The 17,099-nt window shown below is 37.0% G+C and overlaps 3 protein-coding genes across 7 annotated transcripts; 2 read left to right on the top strand and 1 right to left on the bottom strand.

Annotated features, from left to right (window-relative positions):
- Positions 1-1,381: 1,381 nt before the first annotated feature.
- Positions 1,382-7,013, top strand: LOC147295026 (nucleobase-ascorbate transporter 6-like). Of its 4 annotated transcripts, none has more exons than XM_086234569.1 (16): positions 1,382-1,817; positions 2,364-2,418; positions 2,697-2,850; positions 3,264-3,361; positions 3,484-3,660; positions 3,755-3,855; positions 4,203-4,278; positions 4,402-4,461; positions 4,598-4,782; positions 5,099-5,195; positions 5,516-5,602; positions 5,883-5,941; positions 6,049-6,140; positions 6,213-6,290; positions 6,385-6,545; positions 6,633-7,013. In XM_086234569.1, exons 3-16 carry the CDS (start codon positions 2,739-2,741, stop codon positions 6,849-6,851), a joined length of 1,602 nt encoding a protein of 533 aa, XP_086090695.1. In that variant the 5' UTR covers positions 1,382-1,817; positions 2,364-2,418; positions 2,697-2,738; the 3' UTR covers positions 6,852-7,013. The 4 variants fall into 4 exon arrangements, with proteins under 4 accessions (XP_086090695.1, XP_086090694.1, XP_086090696.1 ...); XM_086234568.1 differs by having other exon boundaries at positions 2,707-2,850; XM_086234570.1 differs by lacking the exon at positions 2,364-2,418 and having other exon boundaries at positions 2,707-2,850.
- A 4,970-nt stretch (positions 7,014-11,983) lies between these two features.
- Positions 11,984-13,043, top strand: LOC147295027 (uncharacterized). 2 transcript variants are annotated; one of them, XM_086231808.1, is made up of 3 exons: positions 11,984-12,468; positions 12,561-12,719; positions 12,902-13,021. In XM_086231808.1, exons 1-3 carry the CDS (start codon positions 12,183-12,185, stop codon positions 12,913-12,915), a joined length of 459 nt encoding a protein of 152 aa, XP_086087934.1. In that variant the 5' UTR covers positions 11,984-12,182; the 3' UTR covers positions 12,916-13,021. The 2 variants fall into 2 exon arrangements, with proteins under 2 accessions (XP_086087934.1, XP_086087933.1); XM_086231807.1 differs by having other exon boundaries at positions 11,985-12,468; positions 12,561-12,709; positions 12,902-13,043.
- Positions 13,044-13,386: 343 nt separating this feature from the next.
- Positions 13,387-15,870, bottom strand: LOC147295028 (protein PLASTID REDOX INSENSITIVE 2, chloroplastic-like). Its single transcript, XM_086231809.1, has 3 exons — positions 15,635-15,870; positions 15,422-15,520; positions 13,387-13,592 (listed from the first exon to the last, which is right to left on the bottom strand). Exons 1-3 carry the CDS (start codon positions 15,836-15,838, stop codon positions 13,398-13,400), a joined length of 498 nt encoding a protein of 165 aa, XP_086087935.1. The 5' UTR covers positions 15,839-15,870; the 3' UTR covers positions 13,387-13,397.
- Between the last annotated feature and the right edge of the window lie 1,229 nt (positions 15,871-17,099).

Genomic DNA, 17,099 nt, shown 5'->3' on the forward strand with positions numbered 1-17,099 from the left:
AAAAAAAGAAAAGGGCATGATACGAAAAGGCAGTCAAATATGAGTGGATTTTACTCCATCATATGTTGCAACTGGTTAATAGCCCCCACCTGGTAGATTTTCTGATTACTTATATTAAACGGAAGCATTAATAATATTCTTTTGCACGTACGAGGTTTAATTAAAATCATTCATGAAGTGGACCTCAACATTACTATTTTAAGTAATTAATAACAATAATAAAAATCTCATCTAATCTGGTCTGATGGATTGCTTTGGTGGATTTGATCTCAGATGGGTGTACAAACTACAAAGTAAGATTACTATTGAAATGCAATTTTGTATAGATAGTGGCCATCAGTGTGAAAGGAGAAGAACCATTTTCAAATTACACGTAGAAATGTAGAAATGTAGACAGCCGAAAGAGACCTTTACTTAAAGTGCCTTAGCAAAAGACTGAAGAAGTGTATGGCAGTAGTATGCTCATCTCTGTGTTTCTATCTGTTACCCAACAGGCTGCAGCTTTCGATGGCAAAGGACTAATGGAGGTTTCATTCATTCTATTACTTCATAGCCCGAGGACTCTAGGGTTATAATGGGAATTTAACGAACCAGCCTAAGCAATCAAATATTCAAATCTACTTCTTATACAGTCGATTCTTTTTTTTTTTTTTTGGCCATGTGTATACAGTCAATTCAATTAGAACTTTTTAGAGTTATAAGGACACTCAGTTACATGATGAGATCGAAATGGGTTCCCTCCCATTTTGTATGGCTGAGTATGAACTTTTTAGTTTCTTGCTATTTCTTTTTCTTTTTCTTTTTTCTTTTATAAAGTTGATTCATTAATTAATCTATTGATCAATATGTTTTGGGGTTTAGGGAAAAGAAGGTAAGGTGGGGGGGCCTTTTGTGGGGGCGGGGAATAAAAACTTTTGATGTTTACTTCATAACTTGGAAGGAAGGTCAGAATCATGGAAAGTTGTAGTTAAGTACTAGTACTCATCAAATAATGGAGTGACACCCCACAACCGGACACTTCAAACTCAATAAAGACAATTTCATTCTTTTATCAAATTAGAAATAAACTGAAGTTTCACATCAAGAAATTAATAATTTAGATATGTGCAACTGTTAATGAATTGAAAGCAATGGTTTGGAATTTTGGATATATCCCCATGCAAACTCCACTCCAGGAACAAATTAAAGTTCATGATTAACTAGGACATCTAGTTATCTAGGTGACCAAGTGGAGCATTTTCTTTGGCATCGTGTTCTTAAAAACTTGGTCAGTGTTCAACCAAAATTACCAGCACCCCTGACCCACTTGGTCCCAAAGTTGATACATTAACAACAGTTTCACAGTGCAAAAGGACTCTTACCATTTCTTGAGAGAAGTGGTATTCCCAACCTGAGAGAAGAAGGGTTGAAACATTGAGTTATGAGTATTGTATTTTTCTTACAAATTTCACTCACAGAAGTGGTTTCATTGCACATGCAGGTTTTGAATTTCTTTACTACACGCCAAAGTCGTGATTAATTTGCTCTCAGAGATTCAGAGTTTGTTTTATAGGATATGAAATGGGTAATATTATGAAGTAAAAAGTCATATTTGTTTTGGGTTTATTATATCTGATGTGAGAGAGAACTGTGGTGGCAACTGGCAAGCTTTGTTTAGGACGTGTCCCTGACAGATAGCTCAGTACCCAATCGTCATGCAAAGCCTTGAAGCAAAAAGACTCTGGGACAAAACGAAGGAGAAATATTGTGGGTATGTTTGACAATACTTGAAAAGAAAGGGGCTGAACACCTATCAGTTTTAGCAGCTCTGCAACAAGGTATGAATGAATTAATGAAATGACCACCCTTGAATTTAATGCAGTACTCTGTACTCTGTGCAAAAACGAGAGTTGTTTTATTTTCAAAGAGAGCTTTAAAGTTTTAACCATTTGTTTTCTTTACAATTAATAAAACTATAATTAGTAGTAAGATATATTAAAGGTGACGGTGGAGCTGCTTTTATACAAAACTTGTTCCTTACGTGATTGAGGAAAAGAAGGAAGACCCACATTACAAAATTAAAGACATGCATTAGAAAATAGAAAATGATAAAGACACAAGGAGTAAGGAGATTCCTTTGGGGTCAGAGAGGTGTTTTGGTTTCTTTTCTCCCTTTAGGAGGGGAAGGCTCTCAATTTCTCTCCTCCTTTTGCTTTTCTCCACATCTTCACACTCGCTTTATGTTTCTTGGTCTCCAAGTGGGTTTTGGGTTGTAAATCTATCTCACTATGTTGTCATAGTTTCACTACAATGTACACGCAGCCCTGACTCCTGAGTTTATCATTGTTCCTTCTTTAGCTTGAGCAAACTTTTTGACTTAACAGGAGAGTTTTCACTGCAACGCTTGCCTTCTGAATTTGCTATTTTGCTTCTTCAAAAGTAAGGTTCTTTTTCCCTCCCTCGTAATTCTTGTTATTTTCCTTTCTTTTTTTGTTTGTATCAGTTTTCAGTCTTGCTAAGTGTGAGCTTAAGTGGGATTTATCGTTTAAGTTGGTCTTTGGGTGTTTGTTTGTTTGGGGTTGCGGAAAAGTTGCTTGTTGGGGATTGAGACGTCTTGGTTTTAGTAAACACGTTTTTCATTTCGTTTGGGTGTTTTGAGAATATGGGTATTGTCAGGAAATTCGGTTAATGTGCTGAGTAATAGCAAATAACTCTGGTGTCTTATAGAGAGAAGGAGAAGAAGAAAACAGGAAAAGAACATGGCAGGAGGTGGAGCTGCGCCACCGCCAAAACAGGAGGAGCTACAGCCTCATCCAGTTAAAGATCAGCTACCAAACATATCCTACTGCATTACCAGTCCTCCTCCTTGGCGTGAGTGCATAAGTTTCTTTCCTCATTGTTGACATTTTCTCTGTTATAAAGATTTACACTGCAATTTGAAGTTGTTTTGATTCTGCCTTCTATTACCCATTTCACCACCTTTATAAATTTTTGTTTTGTTGGTACGGTATTAAGCCAATAGTGATGTTAGTCCTTATTTCCATTAGTCCCTCTTTGAGTTTTATGAACCCCAGTTGGTTACTATTCCTTTCTATAATCTATGGAAACTTTAAATTTGTGCTTTTTGTAGTTGTGTATATTTATGTTGTGTTTGTTGGGACTCATTTGGATGAATGAAATTATTCCAACTTTCTCTGTATTTGTCTATTTATTTTTACTGTAGCCAGCATTTTTTTCTTAATGTGATTGGTTGTGTGTAATTGTGGACTTGTTTCTCTATGTAGATGAGGCTATCCTACTTGGTTTCCAACATTACTTGGTGATGCTTGGCACAACAGTTCTCATCCCCACCTTTCTTGTTCCTCAGATGGGAGGAGGACATGTAAGGCTTTACAAGGATGGTAGCAATTGATCATTCTTGATAATTCTTCTCTCTGATATGCTGATCTATTCTCAAATTTTATGACCCTTCTGTATCTAACTAAGTTTATCACTTTCTTTTAGGAGGAGAAAGCAAAAATGATTCAGACTATACTGTTTGTTGCTGGACTGAACACATTGCTTCAAACATTTTTTGGAACTCGCTTACCTGCAGTTATCGGCGCATCTTATACCTATGTGCCAATGACCATTTCAATTATCTTGGCTGGTCGATATAGTGATGTTTTGAATCCCCAGGAGGTTGTTTCATTGGAATCTCATTTGTATTTTTCAATTACTGTTATCTCTTACGTCAACATACCAGTGTCTGACATGTCCTTCAATGGGTATGCAGAAATTCGAGAAGATAATGCGTGGAACCCAGGGTGCACTTATTGTTGCCTCAACTCTGCAGATTGTTGTTGGCTTCAGTGGCCTTTGGCGTAATGTGGCGAGGTTTGTTAAGGCTCTGCCATATGATTGGACTTCTCAACTTCTTTTCAATTGCATTGTGTTATTTTGGCTTGGCTAAACTTTTCTTCATGGTTTTCTCATAAATGCTTTAATGAACACCTGACATTGATTGAGTCTCTTTGAAGTTTTTCTTGTTCACTGCAAATACCAATCTACTTCAAGTACAATTAAATTTTGTTCCAGAAACATTCAAAATCATATGGATTTGGATTTAAATGGTTTCAAACTGAAAGTTCATATTGAGTTGGAACTTTCATTCGTGTTGTATTATACTAAGCCTCTTAAACCTGTGTTGTTGGTTAATTTTATTTTTCTTACTACTTGTCCAGGTTCCTAAGTCCACTTTCTGCTGCTCCTTTGGTCGCTTTGTCAGGCTTTGGGCTATATGAGTTTGGTTTTCCTGTGGTATGTGTCTACATGTTCCTTTGTGGATGACAAAAATCATCAATAAAAATGTTTCTCTTCCCCACCCGTCTCTAATTCTACCTTTATTTTACCCGGTTATTAACTTTGGCTTTGGATGTCTAGTTTGCAAAATGTGTGGAGATTGGGCTACCACAACTCATCCTTCTACTGATATTTTCACAGGTAATCTTCAATGATTTGAAATTCTGTTCCTTCTTCCTTGGTAGTGCACTCACAACAGTATTAAACAATATCAACAGTTGATCACTCAAATTGAAACATTTGTATGGAAGTGTATTAATCTAATGAATTTCTCCAGTACATACCTCATTTGATACGCAGTGAGACGCACATCTTTGATCGCTTTGCTGTTATATTTTCGGTGGCGATTGTGTGGGTTTATGCTCATTTACTCACTGTGGGTGGGGCCTATAAGAACACAGGACCCAGAACTCAATTAAGCTGTCGAACTGATCGTGCTGGTATTATAGGTGCTGCTCCATGGTAATTCTCTTCTGGTGCTTCCCTCTAACTTACATTTAGGGTTTTGATTCTTTATATGTAACAGTCATTTATTCATTTTAGTATACTCAGTAACAGCTGCGTGCTCTAGAACTAGAAGGAATGTTTTATTGAGGTCTTAACAATAGTTGTTAGTCTCAATTGTTTTCTATTCAAATAAGGATGATAAGACACAGAGCTGAGTCAGTTTGGTTCATACTGCGTCTCATTGTTTAACACTTGCACAGGTTAAAAGTTCCATATCCCTTTCACTGGGAAAGTTCCCACTTTTGATGCTGATTGTTTTACACTTGCACAGGATAAGAGTTCCATATCCCTTTCAATGGGGAGCTCCCACTTTTGATGCTGGAGAAGCTTTTGCTATGATGGCTGCTTCGTTTGTTGCTCTTGTAGAGGTTTGCATTCTTCTACTCTTGTTCTTATGCATTTTGTATTATCAAATATTTGAATCAGTCTTTGAGATTCTCAATTAATTATTCTAGAACATAAGCTCTTCCTAGTTCATATTTTCATTTCTACGTCCGTCCCTGTGTTGTCGGAAGCTCATAGTATTAAGTTTCATATGCTAAAAACTCAAAACTTTGTTTTATAATTTATTTTTTAACTTCATGGAGTGTTTAGTGTGGATAATTATGCCATTAATATCTGGTAGATCATTTTGATGTATGATTTCTAGAGATTTGCTTATTGTAACATAAGTTTTATGATTGAACAGTCTACTGGCGCCTTTATTGCTGTGTCAAGGTATGCAAGTGCAACTCCGCTGCCACCTGCTATTTTAAGCCGCGGTGTTGGTTGGCAGGTAATTACATATGATTGCATGTTTTATACTTTTACCCTATGTGGACCAATCGCACCTCCCTACAATCCTGCACAGACAAAAAGGAAGAGGAATAAGAATAACTATAGTTCTGAATTTAAATGCAATAGTTGGCCTCTGGAATTTCAGTGATTCTTGAATGCCAAAGTGATATAACCTCTGTGACTGAAGCAATGATTGTCAGGTTGATTCCACTATGTTGTAAATAGTTTATTGCTTTCTATTTTTATTCTTTATAATTTTTTTAATATTTGGATTTCAGGGAGTAGGAATTCTTTTCTGTGGTATATTTGGCACTGGGAATGGATCATCAGTATCTGTGTAAGATTCTTTGCAACTGCACATATCTAGAAATAGCATTTCAAGTTATTATATAACTAGCTATTTTCTCCAATTGGCATTAAAACAATTCTTGAATTTTTCTCCAGTGAAAATGCTGGTTTGTTAGCATTGACACGGGTTGGTAGCCGAAGAGTAGTCCAGATTTCAGCTGGCTTCATGATCTTCTTTTCCATACTTGGTAAGTGCTTCATGACAAATTCCCACAATCTTCCTCCTTATATGTCAGTAAAACAAAACATGGGTTTTGCAGGAAAATTTGGAGCCGTCTTTGCCTCAATTCCGGCACCCATCATTGCAGCATTGTATTGCTTTTTCTTCGCTTATGTTGGTATGTGTTGTCAACTGATGAATCAGCTTGCTTTTGTAAATAAATCTCAGTGGAAGGCCAATTAATGTATTTCTCCATAATTGTGCATGAGCAGGTTCAGCAGGTCTTAGCTTGCTTCAATTTTGCAATCTCAACAGTTTTAGGACGAAATTTATCCTAGGCTTCTCTATTTTCATGGGCTTGTCAGTACCACAATACTTCAATGAGTACACCCTTATTAAAGGCTATGGTCCGGTGCACACCGGATCAAGATGGGTACGAAACCATTCCTATCTTTCCTTGTTTGAGTCCCATTTGTCATGCAACAGATTAGTCATTCCTTTTTTCCTTATGTTTTTGCAGTTCAATGATATGATCAACGTTCCTTTCTCATCGGAACCTTTTGTTGCCGGTTTATTGGCACTATTCCTAGACGTCACACTACACCGCAAGGACAATGCGACGAGGAAAGATAGGGGCATGCATTGGTGGGAACGATTCCGATCATTTAAGACAGATACAAGAAGTGAGGAATTCTATTCACTGCCTTTCAACCTCAACAAGTTTTTCCCATCAGTGTGATTTTCAAACTGGGGTGCTTCAGTGACTCAGTCAAATGCTCCCACAGTGTCTCATTGTGTGTATCACACACACTCAAACATTAACCTTCTTTTCCCTCCTCTTTCATAACTCTATGCAAGGACACAACTAGTATTATAAATGAAAATCTTTGCTTCTTTGATACCCTTTTTTTGTTCTAGCAGTCCCTGCACGTACCATATTGTAAAAATAGTACCAGTACCGAACCAATTAACTTGCAGTGTAGCTTGCTTGCTTTTGCTTGTGAGTGGATTGTGTATGAGAAACTTTCTTTTTCTTTGGTTATCTTCAGTGATCCCAAATTCCCAATGCTTTTGTGCTGTAGGCATTCGAATTAAAATTTTAAAGATAAAGTCAGATTCTCTCAGAAAGAGAGACGTAGACATAGCTTTTAGCAAAACCATTCAAATAACTCTAATCATGTGGATACCAATCTGTAAAATAAGATTCGATCACAAGGTGAAATTATATGGGCTTTTATTGGGCTTAATTTTTTGAAAGGGAATGGGCAATGCATAAATCTCAGGCCCAATTTTCATACGAATTGAATTAGACCCAGATTCGTTAGAAGAAAAGTAATGTGGGAGCCGGATTGGCAATTTGGCATCCCTACCCTAACCACATGGCTCCTACCACCAACAAAAAGAACCTAATAGAAACTTTAATAAATTAGCAACAACTTGTAGAATTTATAAAAAGGACAAGGCGTCCTAGATTGGTTCCATTCCACCTTTATTTTCGGAGGGTTAGACAGCAAATAAGGGACAGGGACACCACCACAGACTCAGGATGGGGCCTCCAGCATTGGGCATATCAAACTTCTCTTCTTATAACTTCTTTCATTACTTTATATTTCTAAGAGCTCTCTCATAGGTCTCACGGTGAGTGTGGGCTTTAAACGGGTAATGTTTTCTTACTAAATATCTGTCATATTATATTGTCGGACTGTTGGAATATACATTCAAATAAGAATCTACTTAATTCAAATTAGATTAATAATCTGACAACATAATATCTCAAATTATACGACAAAATACTTCCAAGTTCCAATATCTTATTCTTGTCACATTATTGAAACAAGAGTAAGAACAAAGAAGGCCAGCTGTATCTTGGGCTCTGAGTTTACACTAGTCTCTACAGAGCTTAGTATAGAGGCCCGTTTTGCAAAACAAATGAAATGGGTTTCGGCCTCTTCATACTCTATTTACTTCAAAAACTTACCTATAAGAAAAATAAGAAAAGTCTCTTATTAGGTATAACAGATTAAAAAATAGCTTCTGTTTAGGCAAGGAATCATCTCCTTATGTGCTTAATTTGTCTCCAAAAACGAAGGCAGTCCCAATTTTGATGTGATTTAACTAAGAATCATATGGGTGACAAGGTGACCACCACCACAAATGGTTGTGTCAACTTCTAATCTCATGGCACCATGCATGGTATCTTTCTGCCTAATCAATAATTCAACTGAAAAGTCCCATTTGTTCTATCTGATGTGCAGTTTATCCAAAGGAACCATTGCAATCATATATCATAAAAGTTAAAAACTTAAAGAGGAAATCACTTTCATCGTGCATGAATTTGCCAGTAAACATCAACATAAGATATATACAGCAAGACTGTTTCGGATAAGTCAGAAAACATAAAACTCTTTAAACCCAAATTAGAAGAAAAAAAAAAGTAACAAAATGTCATAGTTTCTTTCTGCAACGCAATCATCACAGTCCAATCTTCATAAAAAAATTTCTCGAGCTGATCAACCATTATATGTTGACCCATTATGAATTTAGAAAGGTTTCAAAATGATAATACAAGATATGGTACTATGAATCATACCCTGATCTGATTGTAATATATCAAAAGAAAAGCTTAATCTCTCAAGAAAAGGGATTTCCTTTTACTTAAAATATTACTGAAGACTGAAGAGCCTAGTGCTTAATTAACATTATTTATCTTTAATGGGGTTTTGGTGTGTATGACCACCTTTATAACAAAAATCTCATCCTCGTTGCTAAAGATTGATGATATTTTCCAAGTTAGAAGTCCTTTCCACTATATTGGCCAAAAAAAGAAGTCTTTTCCACTATGAAATTAAAAATTAAAAAAAAAAAAAAAAAAAAGGTTCTTCCACTAGCTGGAGTGTAATGGGGATGCTGCACTATCTAGTTAAGAACTATTAGATGCTGCATTAGAGATTAGGGAATATACCATGATTGATTACCATATCATGCATTCATGCTTTGAATAAAGTGTTCTTGAAGAGTCCTAGGAGAACAATGACACAGAAGCACATAAGTATGAAGGAAAAAAAATTAGTATAAAAAGAAGCATCTTCAAAGGTTTCGTATATACATTTTGGCCCCCTCAAAACAGATGAATTACAGTTACCACCCATAATCCAAACTGTGTTGTGAACAATTATAAACAGGATATGATACTTTGCCATAATGATTAAACATCAATCTCATTAACCCATTTTGAGGCAAACCAAGTGTGTAATTACATAAAAATCTTGTAATTTAGTCTAAATGTAAGTGTGACCAGCCCTCGTTTTTGACCTCTAAATTGAAGGGCTCCAAACAAGAAAAGACCTTTCCCTTGGTCCTAAATCTGGATTGTCCTTATATAGCATTCACATGTTCCACATGTGATTCTTAATAAACAGTGTTTTCCACTGCTGCCGTAAAATACTAATGGAAAATGAACAGAGGCAAATGGCATTATTGCATCATTTCATTTTGATCCGACAGGTCTGAGAAACTGAAAGAGATGCCTCAAAATCTTATTATAATCCAACATGTCCTAAAACACACTTCTGGTTGCTCTGTAACACTTGTTTGTACTGAACCTACATTCTAAGACTTCGAGACCAATACATGAACATTGAACATCACTAATGGCAGGTGACATCAGTTTACTTCCTATATACTTTCCTTTATAGTTTTTCCTCAACTGTCCTTGGGATCTGGGACACTTCTGATTCATTACATTTTTTAAAGAAAACTAAACTCTCAAAGTGGATAGTTTGTGTTTTGTATTATGGGGGGGAAGAATGTGGAGATATAGAAAGACAATTAAAAAAACCATGTCCATAACAAGAAGAAAAGAACAAATATATAAGAACCCCACTAAGACCCTTTCAGAGTCCAATTAGTTGGTATAACAAAAGGGTTTAATTAGATTTCAAGAATGTTTAAAGGGCAAGGAACAGACATTCAAGACCTAATCTAATTGCCTTGCCCTGCCGCCCCCACAAGGCTGCAATTTATGAACATTATGATTTTTGAATGCCATCCACTTCTATATTTAAAGCGGTCCAAACATTATAAAAATGAAAGGCTTAGGAACCAATAATTAAATATTAATGACTATCACAACCATGGCCATAACAGGTTAAGGCCGTTTTGTATATAAAATTGTTGAGTGTACTCCCCTACACAAGTCATGTTTGAACAAGAAATAGTCCACTCCTCATTAAATATGTGAGCCAAAGATCTCCAACACCTCACATGGCTTACATTACATACACTGACATTAACTAGGGATGTTTACACATGAACCATATTCACATATATATATAGAGAGAGAGATAGAGAAGGAGATTTTAAAATCAAATATATGGTTTGAGTTAAACCAGATTTACAGGATTCAAAGATCGATCTTCAGAAAGATTACCACCTTGTCTCATTCTCTCTTAAGTCTTAACTTAGTCAGGATTTTGCTCATTGTCCAATGAAAAATATTTTAAAAGAAGATGGAAAAGAAAAAATTATGATTTTCATTCTTCATTTGGTCAAATTTGTTGTTCACCTTGTCTAACATGATCTGGGGTAGGAAATCAACTCTCTGACTAGATGTTAAGTCTTGTGTCAGGGTTTGCTCCCAAAAAATTATACAGGATTGATTTTGGCAGTCCAAGTCCACTGAATGATATTCTCATCTTGGTCCTTAATTAGGTTTAACGAATAATTATTATAAGTCAGTTAAACGATTATGTTCAAATATAATTTAATTATTGGTTCATACTCTAAATTTACAACTTGAGTTTCGGCACTGGAATAAACCTAATGCCAAAATGCCTGCAAAATTGAGATTGTTAGTATGTTGCTCGTATTCCATACAAAATTGGAGTTTAGGAGTATGGAGTATTTTTGGGATTATTGGAGGTGTTGAGAATGTAATCTTTTTTGAAAAGAAAAATCAAGTAAAAGCACCCAAATCTCAATTAAATACTTTGAGATATTAACTTTGATCCTACTCAAATTGCATTGGACTACGGAAGCTTGTACAAAAAGTTGTGCATAATGTAATTAATATTCCACACTTTAATAGTGGCCGTGCTTTGTATGCCTAGCCCCCTATGTCCAATGAGTACTACTACACATAATTACATAAATAATTCAAAAAACAGAGTATGTACTTGGCTAATGGAGCTTGATCATTAGTGGACGCAATGTGTATAAAACCTCAGAACTGGTTCCAAGCTGGAGTTACCCACAAATGTACCATACATTTGGAACCTGTCTTTTCTCACATGCAGTAGTTTACCACTCTCTCAGTAACCAAACAGAAAAATTTTGAGCCTAGCAAATATGAACAACCAAAGTGTTTGATAAGGAGGTACGTGGGATGTCGTTGTCCAATTTGTCAAGTGTCCCAAGCAAAAGAATCTTAGCACACGTACGCACGCAGGCTCTGCCGCTTTGGTTAGGACTTGGGACTTAGGAGTTGGCCACATAATGATAAATTACTTTAGTGATTAACAAAAACAAAAACATTGTTAAGATTTAAGAGCTTCGGTTCTTCCCAAGTCCAAAACCTTGACCCCGTCGACAATGCCGGGCATGTCCTTCCAAATCCATACCGTCTGACATCTCTCCACGTGGCACCAAACCCGCTTCAGGATTTCCGTGCCGGTGGCCCTTTCTTTGTCAATTTGTCAATGTCACTTTTTTTATATTGTATATTAATCTGCCTCCTAATCTTGCTTAAGCTCACGGTTATTTATTAGTATTAAAAATGGGGGATTGTATTTTGTCATGCTGTTTTAATGTGGAATTTGATTTAAAGTGACGCACGTAGCATGAGGTAGTTGGGAAGGCCTGCTTTGGGTGAGTGAGTAAGAGAGTTTAGATTTAAACACACCCATTTGGTCGATTGCCTATTTTTCAGTATATTTTTGCTTGTGGGGTTTGGGAGCTGTACAGAAAGTGACTGCTGCTTCCTTCTTTCTTCTTCTTCTTCCTTATCTACCTTCTGCTTCATCTTCATCTTCATCTTCTTCCTCTTTCATTGGGTTTCTAGAGAGAGAGAGAGATGGGGAACTGTCAGGCCATTGATGCTGCAGCGCTGGTGATACAGCACCCAACTGGGAAGATAGAGAGGTTTTATTGGCCCATGAGTGCCAGTGAGGTGATGAGGACAAACCCTGGTCACTATGTGTCTTTAATCATTCCATTGCCAGGGTCTGATCATGATCATCAGGAACAACAACAACAACAAAATCAGGAGCACAAGACCGTACGCTTCACTCGTGTCAAGCTTCTCAGACCCAATGAAACTCTTGCTCTTGGTCACGCATATCGCCTCGTCACCACTCAAGGTTTGTTTTGAAACAGAATGAGACTACTGTTGGTTTTGGAAGAGTCTGTGTAAAAGTGTTAATTAATGTTTGTTTCTTTTGTGTGGGTGTAGAGGTTATGAAGGTGTTGAGGGCAAAGAAGTATGCGAAAACGAAGAAACAGCAGCTGGAGTCAGTTGACAGGTCACAAGCAGGGCAAGAGAAGCAGAGTTCAAGTTGTGAGGCAGAAGAAGGGAGCTCTGACAAGGAGAACATCAACCATGTATGTCTCAGTAAGCAAATTATCATCTTAGTTTCATTATTTTCTGTGCCTTCTTTTTGGTCAAGTAGTTTTCTGCAACACAAAATTCTCATACCTTTTCTCTGTTCAATGGTTTTATCCACAACAGAAAGAAACTGTCCAAGAACAACCACCCAAAACAACCCTTTTAATATCTTTGATTTTGAACTTCAGGCAAAAAAACATGAAAGACACCGACCAAGGACAGCATCGAATGCTGCTGCTGCTTCTGCTGCAATGAGGTCAAAATCTTGGCGCCCCTCGCTACAGAGCATCTCTGAGGCTGGAAGCTGAGCAGTGGTTCCGAACTCCAACAGCAAAATGCAGAGTAGACAATAGAGTGTGATGCACTGGCTCTTCATATCCAGGTGCACCTCCTGGAGCATGGAAAAAATAGATTCACCCAAAACTCATGGATTTGGGTACCCAGTTTTCTAATCCCATGTCAACCACAGCCCCAATTCAACCCATGTTCAAAGCAATAAGAAATCTGTATAGCCACACAACAAACCACTGAATCTGACATTGTATTAGAAGTGAAATTCTTATGATACACATGATGGGTCTTCGCCATTTTTTGTGAGTTTGCCAAAAAAACAAAAAACAAAAACCAGATAAATACAACACCAAATTAAATTGAGACTTGTGAGTGTGGAATATGAATGAAATATCATTTTGGTGATTTTGAGTTCCAAACTTCCCAGTCTCGATCCACATAGTTTTGAGCCCATAACAGGGATGTCCTTGCAGCCAAAGGTGCTCCAGGTAACTCCCTCTCATTGAGAGCAACGAACATATCAGTAAAAGGCTCCACCAATAATGTCCCAGGTCCTCCATACTCCTTGACCAAAAAATCACTGAAAATCTGGTTTGCAACAACAGGTTAAATTATTTAAATGTGTATAATTCAAACAGTTACGCCAATCTAACCTTAGCTTGATGCACCACATAACATATAGGTGGTAAGTCAAAACTTTGTCAGGGAGAGGCTAAACATGCACAAAAAGTTAGAACTATTTGATGGAAGCTGTCTGGAAAACAGTAGTGGCTTTGTAGTCAGGTCAGATATTTGTCTTGGGACTCAATTATTGTACTGCTTTCAGGTCAAGCGAAACTCACGCCTCACAATAGAAAATAAAGGAAACAAAATGTTTGCTGATTCACAGGAGGGGTGGCTCGCACAAAACAAGTTGCAATGCCCCAATTATGCATTATTTGTTATAACTTCTATGAACTCAATTTTAACCCTTCTCATATAATTAGAAAAACATTAGGAAAAGAAATCCTTCATCACCTTTCCCCCCTTCACCTCGCCACCCACTTTCCCCTCTGGCCGGCCATGGGCGTTCAAGCCATGGCCAGTCTTTTTTTTTTTTTTCCGTAAACATTTTAAGCTTGAAAATTAGAAACCACCCTTCCAAAAGAATGATACCTTGAAAATTAGAGGCTTGATGTTTACAGATGTGTCCTATTTCAATGACAAGGATCAGGGAGCTAAGTTCAAGGCAGATCATTCTCATACCATATATGCTCATTTCATAGTTGTTATCAATTCCTAGAATCAAGGATCAATGTCAGATTTGATTTCCTTGTTCTCTCATTCATACTTGTATATGAATACACATTTTACTTGATGAACCAGTTTTTCCAATCTTCATAATAGTAAAGTGCAGTCATTACCCAATTAGCAAGTCATTAAGCCTTTGTTTCCCAGGAGTGCCAGGACACATGGTAACAAGTCAGAGAACTTAATTATCCCCTTCTCTCTATCCCCCACTTTCAGGGGTCATCAGTATATTATTCTCGAGCATCAAGAACTTCTTTGTATATGTTGATGAAAATAACTGCTTAAAAGAGACTATATGCAACCAGTGGGGGTGGTTGCATTACTAGACTTTGCACTAATAAGTGACTACACCCTAAGTGATTCAGAAATCAAATTCAACACACAGAAATCAGACCCCATGTATAAAAAAATACCCAAACATGTCCAACTGAAAAAGATATCATGAATCCTAGGACCACATGTCACATAGGTAGTCAATTCCCAGTCACCAGAATAATAAATGTAAACCAAACATGGTGAACCCACTTGCACTCAGGTCTTTATGGAACCCTTTTAATGCAGAATTTGAATGTTCTCATTGCCATTACCACGAATGTTAGCTTAGAAGTTTCTGGGGCCTAGCACAAAGTCATCAATGGCACATATTTCTCATTTTAACCTATCTCCTTTGTCAGTTGCATTCTATAAACCATTGGAGCAAGAAGCAGTGTCGTTAAGTAGAAAACGACATTGAATATTGACCTCGTTAGGAAGTTAAAACTGAAATGGACAAGTCTGGGCCGGGTTCAAAAGTTTAGGCCCATTATCTTTTTGCCCTAGATAGTTTTAAGTGAACCACAAGTTCGCAACTAAGGCCCTCTTACATGGACTAGCTATTGTTCACAGTTTTTGCACCCCTTTGCCCATTATCCATTGGCCTTGTAACTCTGATTTTGGAAAAAGACAGAGCATGCATTCTTTTAATTATCCCTCATATGGCACACCAATGTCAATGCAGCCAAGTAAAAACACTTCTCCACAATAGTTGTTATCATCATAATTTATCAATTAATTGTACCCCAAAGGAAAAAATAAAAAGACCAATTAAAAATATAAAACTGAATTTGGTTATGGGAACAGAAACATACCTGTGTGCACACATCTATGACACTAGCAATGTCATCCCCAAAAGTCTCTTTGTCCTTCAATAGCTTCCTGGAAAGCACATCCCTGAACTTCTGGGTCTCCTGTGGTACCAACCCCACAACAAATATAAACCCAAAAGTCACAACAAACACCTAAAATTAATTGCACAAACACAAGCATGCATTCATACGCACAAAATACACAAACATACTCACAGCTTCTGCAAATTCGGGAATTGGGTCAGGGTACACGTACTTGTGGGGTTGTTGCCTCGCGGCCCTTAGTGGCTTTGTGGTGGTGTTTCTGAACTTGGGTTTTGAGGAATTTGGAATAAGAATGGTGGAGGTTGGTGTTGTGGCGGGAACGAGTGCTGGGCTCCAAATGAGAGGGCCACAGGTACTGTGGAGCGCCATTGGCATTGTGGCCTATAACGGAATGTGAGGGTCTAGGATAAGAGAACGTACGCTTGCGCTCTATGTCAAGGGGTACACGACGACATGTCGTCCAAGGGATCCCAACGAAATTGGGCCGGACTCTAGTTCAGATTTTCTCTGCAGCTTGTTATGGGCTTCAGTGGGCCAGAATCTAAATGCCATCTTTAGATCTTATAGGCCTTTGAAGCTGAATGGTCCAATGTACAACATGGGCACAGGTGAAAATTCAGCCAGAATCATACACATGATATTCCCAAAGATCATGTGTTTTTTTATAAAAAGAAAAAAAAAGGTCGTGTTTTTTACTTTTTGTTCTTTGTGTATATCATAATTCATAAATTAAAAGATTAGTTTACTCAAAACCAAAAAAAAAAAAAAGACAAGTTTACTAACCAGGGAATGGGACAGTGAACGGTCAATTGGAAAAGGCAGCTTACAGAACGAATTGAGGGAACTGCCTTTGCATTAATTTCTAAAGTTAAGTGAAAAAGTGTGTCTGCTAAATATGCTACTAATTAAACATTCCTCAAGCAATGTGAACTTTGTTTGCAACTTTGCATTAATAATACAAATGAGGCTTTTTCTCAAATAAAGCTTATCCGCCCCCTAATAAAGGAAAATGACCTACTGATAAATTCACTTATAATTCCAAATTCTATATATCTCCGATTCAATACAGTAGGCAGCTAGTGTGTGTGTGTGTTTTTTTTTCTTAATCTTGAAATATCAAACATTTGACTTATCATAATTTTAACTTGTTTCTTCATTCTTTCTCACTATTTGAACCAATCCCAATGACTTTTATGAAGCAATATTCTTTACTATATTAGTCGAACTTAAGCTAGTCTCATATTATTAAACCAATACCGATACAATATGAGCAACCAAAGAAATGCGCACTGCCAAACACTTCGTGCTATATATATTCTTGAGCTTCACTTTGATGTCTTCCCTATTGTGGGTTATTGATGTGGAATGCACTAGAATCAGTTTTTTTTTTTTTTTTTTTTTTTTTCATATGCATCTGTGCCCTTCTTCTTTTTTCTTTTGGCAACTTATCCCACATGCAAAGACTAGGGGAAGAATTGCTATACTACTTTACAGAGTAGACACGTTCATGCGACAAAGGAAATGAATTTCCCTTTATATGTATAGGAATTAAAGAAATGTATTCTCATTTTGTCATAAAGCATATATGTGTATGCTACATTATGGCCCTTCACAGTCAATACAAAAACCATATATG

This window comes from Dryas octopetala, chromosome 2, assembly GCF_963921425.1.
Source record: "Dryas octopetala chromosome 2, drDryOcto1.1, whole genome shotgun sequence".
NCBI classification, from domain to species: domain Eukaryota; kingdom Viridiplantae; phylum Streptophyta; class Magnoliopsida; order Rosales; family Rosaceae; genus Dryas; species Dryas octopetala.

Bases quoted from the DNA above. Each gene is read 5' to 3' on its own strand.
- LOC147295027 (XM_086231807.1), top strand. From the start codon at position 12,183: ATGGGGAACTGTCAGGCCATTGATGCTGCAGCGCTGGTGATACAGCAC. The intron at 12,469-12,560 runs GTTTGTTTTGAA...GTGTGGGTGTAG, and splicing joins TCGCCTCGTCACCACTCAAG to AGGTTATGAAGGTGTTGAGG. The intron at 12,710-12,901 runs GTATGTCTCAGT...TTTGAACTTCAG, and splicing joins ACAAGGAGAACATCAACCAT to GCAAAAAAACATGAAAGACA.
- LOC147295026 (XM_086234569.1), top strand. From the start codon at position 2,739: ATGGCAGGAGGTGGAGCTGCGCCACCGCCAAAACAGGAGGAGCTACAG. The intron at 4,462-4,597 runs GTAATCTTCAAT...GAATTTCTCCAG, and splicing joins TTCTACTGATATTTTCACAG to TACATACCTCATTTGATACG. The intron at 5,942-6,048 runs GTAAGATTCTTT...ATTTTTCTCCAG, and splicing joins AATGGATCATCAGTATCTGT to TGAAAATGCTGGTTTGTTAG.
- LOC147295028 (XM_086231809.1), bottom strand. From the start codon at position 15,838: ATGCCAATGGCGCTCCACAGTACCTGTGGCCCTCTCATTTGGAGCCCA. The intron at 15,521-15,634 runs GTGAGTATGTTT...TTGGTACCACAG, and splicing joins TTCCCGAATTTGCAGAAGCT to GAGACCCAGAAGTTCAGGGA. The intron at 13,593-15,421 runs GTATGTTTCTGT...GTTGCAAACCAG, and splicing joins TCATAGATGTGTGCACACAG to ATTTTCAGTGATTTTTTGGT.